This window comes from Triticum urartu, chromosome 5 (genome assembly GCF_003073215.2).
Source record: "Triticum urartu cultivar G1812 chromosome 5, Tu2.1, whole genome shotgun sequence".
NCBI lineage: Eukaryota > Viridiplantae > Streptophyta > Magnoliopsida > Poales > Poaceae > Triticum > Triticum urartu.
This window is the reverse complement of record NC_053026.1, coordinates 329,697,438-329,702,038: the sequence shown is the minus strand read 5'-3', so window position 1 is coordinate 329,702,038 and position 4,601 is coordinate 329,697,438. Positions and strand designations below refer to the sequence as shown.

Sequence of the window (4,601 nt, the reverse complement as noted above, 5' to 3'; positions counted from 1 at the left end):
GGATGTGGGCCCCATTTGTATGTTGGCAGAGTAGTATATATGATTTGCCAAGATAGCACCTGGGGCTTAGCTTACTAGGACAGCAAGGTTCCTTAAATTGTGGACGCCGCTCACAGCACAAGGCATGGATATTGTATTCAACAGGACAATCTTGGTAATCATCTTTTTCTTTCTCGTCTTCAATCGCAAAAGCAACGGTAAAATCAGGAACGCAGTCCGATTGCCATGATTGCCTGAAATGGCCCGCCACCATGCCACTAGGCCCGTAAATTTTATTTTATTTATTACCGATGAGAGTGGGCCGTCCGTGGCAAAGAATATGTGTTTCCCGCTGCAAACTCCAAAGTCGAAATGGCAACGCTTGTTGCCTCCGGATTCCAGGCAATCTTGTTGGGAGATCGTCATAGCAGGCAATGATTCTTCTCTTTGATGTGATGTAATGCCATCCACATGTGCGCTAGTATCTCCATCCATGTGTGGCTGCGTTTTCTCCGGGTTCAATTAATGTTTATGCTCCCAGCTCCATGCGATCATGGCCAGCGTTAGCTCAGTCTTCTGCATTTACAAGCAAATAATAGTGCAAATTTGAGTCAAACCAACTCTGGGAATGCTCGAGGAAAAAAGAGCCAAGCATACAAAACAATCTCACTATTGAAAATTCTCCTTTGAAGCGTACATCCAACAAACAATTTGCGGATCCAACATCAAGAAGAACGAGTAAACAACCAAGAGGCGGCTCTTGGTCAGGTGGGGAGAATCCAGCGAGACCTCGAGTGGAACTGCTAAGCAAACGTTCACCACAAAAAACAAGCAATTTTGGCGCTAATCGCCGTCCGTAAACTAATAGCAAAACTATTACACATTCTTGACCAGGCAGATACATTGATCCAGAAACATACAAGCACAGCGATGCTCACTAGAACAGCAAAACATCCACGTCCGCAACTTGGAAGTGGTCAAGTGGCGCCACTCGCAAAAATGAAAGAAACTGCGTCTTGACCAGGAAAGCTACAGCCATAGGCCATAGCCATGCATCTTCAAGAAGGCTTGCCTGTTGAACCGGCAAGGATTCGGCGTCTGCTACTCCGCTGGTCAGGTCCAAAGTCAACTGCCGGCGTGTGGCCTGGGAAATGGCCAAACATTTTTAGAAAACTGACCAGTCGCTCCATTTTTCATCCCCCGTTCAACTTTTCTATGTGCGCCATCGAGAATATTCCGCCTTCCAGACACCGTGTCTGAGGCGTCGTGACAAAACGGGAGGCGGGAGAAACTTCTGAAACCATTCAGGTCCATGTCAAGGAATCAGTGGAGAGGAGGAATGCTTCTCCATAGAAAGTTAGAAACACAAATGATGCCAATTGAGATGTAGCATGCCATGGTTCCAGTAACTCTGGTCCAACGCGGTATCAGGAAACACAAAGGACTAGCAAACGATGCAGAAAGGGGAGAAATTCCAGGTTGACCACAATCTATCAATTTCATTAACTACATATATAGTTCCACAAAGTGGCTCTGATGCAGCTTGATTCTTTCCAGTTTCCAACCGCACACTGCAAAGGATCGATGATCAGAGAGTGGACAGAACAGATATATATATTTGCACCACATAAAAGATAACCCACTTACCGTAAATGCTTCTCACTACAAAAAGTAGCACCCAACAAAACAGAATGTACAATCAAGCCCATCAATTGGATCCAATAGCATAAAATTTGCACCACTAGTGAAGCACAAGTTACTCACTGAACCATTATAATTTGTTCCACAAACAACACTTTTCATTGTACTCCATTTATGTACTAGAAAGAATCTCCAGGGGAGCCAACACTACCAAAATCTATTGGTCTACATGAACATAAGGGCACCCCAATAGAGCTGTCGGCACCACAGGCCTTCAAAACTCGTGTATAGACTATAAAGAGAGGATTTCATCTAAGCACAGTTTTTTTATGCTGAACGAGTAACTAAATAGAAAAGAAAAGCGATATACAAAGTACTTGACTATCCAAACATTGATAGACCCAAAAGGCACCTCTCTTCAAAATCATATGTATATATTGTTGATTTCTGATCATTATTATTTCTAGGTCCTTAATAGTAATAAAGAAATTGCATTTGAAGACTAGAGAAACCAGCACGCAAAACCATGATAGAAAGTTGACAGTATTGCTGCTTCACATCATTATTTTTCAATTCAAGGCCAACTCTCTTGTAAATCTTAGTATCAGCTGATGTACTATGCACGTATTGTTGACTTCTGATCATCAGTATCTCTAGTCTTCATAGCTCAAATTAATAAGCACTTGCATCTGAAGACCATAGATACCAGCATGCAGAAACAATGACAGAAAGTTGACAATAGTGCTGGCTTCCCATATCATATTTTCCAATCCAAAAAATACCTTATACAAGATTACATTGTGCCATAACAAGGATCTCTGCTACTACAAAGAGCAAGATCAAATAATTATTACCCTCTAAACAATCTAGATGGTCCAGGAAGAACTTCATGGTACAATTAAGGAAGACAAGAACATCAATCACAAAGAACAACAACAGCATCAATCAATGTAACAAACATAAAAGAATCAAAGGACAGGAGTAACCATGGCACAAAATTCTTGCGACTCATGAGTTATGGGAGCTCCCACGTGGACGTCTCCGAAACATGGAAACCGACAAGCTCCTTGATATCAAAGCAACAATCCGGGCTTTCCACCCTGATGGTCTGCCACTGGTGCCACACAGAAGGTCAGGAACCCCTATCTGATCATCAAAATCATCTTGTACCACATCACTCCCTGCATTCTCCAGTACACCACTCTCATCCACACTAGCATCTTGCAATTCGCCTGCACCACCTGGCGTGTCAAAATTCACAGCAAGAGCACCATGCCGACTAGCACGAAGCCGCTCAGCACACTCAAACGTCACCCTACGGCACTTCTTCACCTTCACCTTGACAAGGCGTGGGCAGCCTGCTGCAAGCTTGTCCATTCCGGCATCAGACACAGGGCATGCCTTGATGCACAGCTTCCTCAGAGAAGCACACTTAGTCGCCACGCAAGAGATCTCTGCATCCCCAAATGTGTCAGACCCGCAAAGCGCAAGCCGCTCAAGAGTGGGGCAGTTGGCAGCAATCAACTCAAGACTCGCCGATGTCAAATTCACACCAATGAGGACCAATTCCTGCAAAGCAGCACATTTCTGCGCCACGGTTGCAAGCCCACGGTCGCCAATCCTATTCGCCTTCCATCCATCAACATGCAGCTTGCGTAGACGTGGCGACTTGGTGGCAAGTGCTGCCAGACCAACATCTGTGACCTCCGGCGCCTTGGCAAGGTACAGGACCTCTAGCCCACATAGCGCCGCCACACCAAGGTCACTGACCTGCAGTTTTTCGAGATGAAGCTCGGCTAGCAAGGAACCCTGTGGGATCGCCTGGAGGACCGGGTCCCAATCACCGGAGCAGCGGATGATCTTGAGGGTTTTGAGGTTGGGGGAGCACGTGATTAAACAGGAGAAGCACTGCCCGTTATAGAGCTCTTTGAGGGCCAGAGACTGGAGACGAGGGCTGGAGACGGTGATGGGCTCTGAGTCGGCTAGGCCACGCAGCCGCTTGACAGAGAGCTCCTCGAGTTGGGGGCAGGACCGGAGAACTGCCTCGATCCCCTTGGCGCCGAAGGTACATGACCCAACTGAGAGCTTGCGGAGGTTTATAGCCGCGGCGGCGAGGGCGGCGACGCCGTGGTCGGTGACAGCACGGACGGAGCGGAGCTTGAGGCGGCGAAGGCCGGGGCCGAGGCGATGCGCGACGAGCGCGAGCGCGGGATCGCCGACGCTCTCCGCGCGGCGGTCGCACTTGAGCGCGAGCTTGGATACGGAGGAGAAGCGCGCGAGGATGGCCGGGGCCGCGGCGAGGAGCGGCGCCCGCGCGTCGAGGGCGAGGCGCAGGCGCGAGGAGGCCTCGGTGGCGAGCCAGCGGCGGCACACCAGGGAGCAGCGCTTGCGGTCGCCCGAGCCGAGGAGCCCGAAGACGACGGCGAGTAGCTCCTCGGGGAGGTCAGAAGTGTAGTCATCCTCCGCGGCCGCGTCCTCGGCGGCTGCGGCGCTGCAGAAACGAGGCGACGCTGCCTGCGCGGTGGGGGACGGCGGCGTAGGAGGGGGCTTGCGGTGGTGGTGGTAGGGGGGAGCGGAGGGGCACTGGCCCAGGGGGGAGGGGGAAGGGGACGGTGGTGGCGGATCTGCGGGCGAGGCGGAGGAACGGAGGAGTTGGGGTCGGGTGGGGGATTGGGGAAAGGGAGGAAGAGATGGAGGAAGAGATGCTACGGACGCGAGGGTTATTAAATCCGGTTAAGTGCTCCGTCCGGGGTACACGGTTTTTTTCTCTAGAATACCCATAAGCATGCGACTTTTTGTCCCAAAAACCCCATGCCAAATGCTATTGCCAAAAAGGACTACTTATGGATAAAATTGTCAAAAAGGACCCCCTCAACCGTGGCGGCACGCGCGGCAGGCGACACGTGGCACCTGCCGCTACGCCTGGAGGCGGTGGGCCATGCCGCCACGCCTAAAGGCGGCCGCCCGGGTAAAACGGGTTT

General features: G+C 50.3%; 1 protein-coding gene across 1 annotated transcript; it reads right to left on the bottom strand.

The window, feature by feature from the left end:
• Positions 1-2,352: 2,352 nt before the first annotated feature.
• LOC125507014 (F-box protein At1g47056-like) lies at positions 2,353-4,341 on the bottom strand (the record flags this gene model as incomplete). Its single annotated transcript, XM_048671715.1, has 1 exon — positions 2,353-4,341. A coding segment is annotated over one exon (1,713 nt), but the record flags the coding sequence as incomplete, so codon positions are not given.
• Positions 4,342-4,601: the final 260 nt, after the last annotated feature.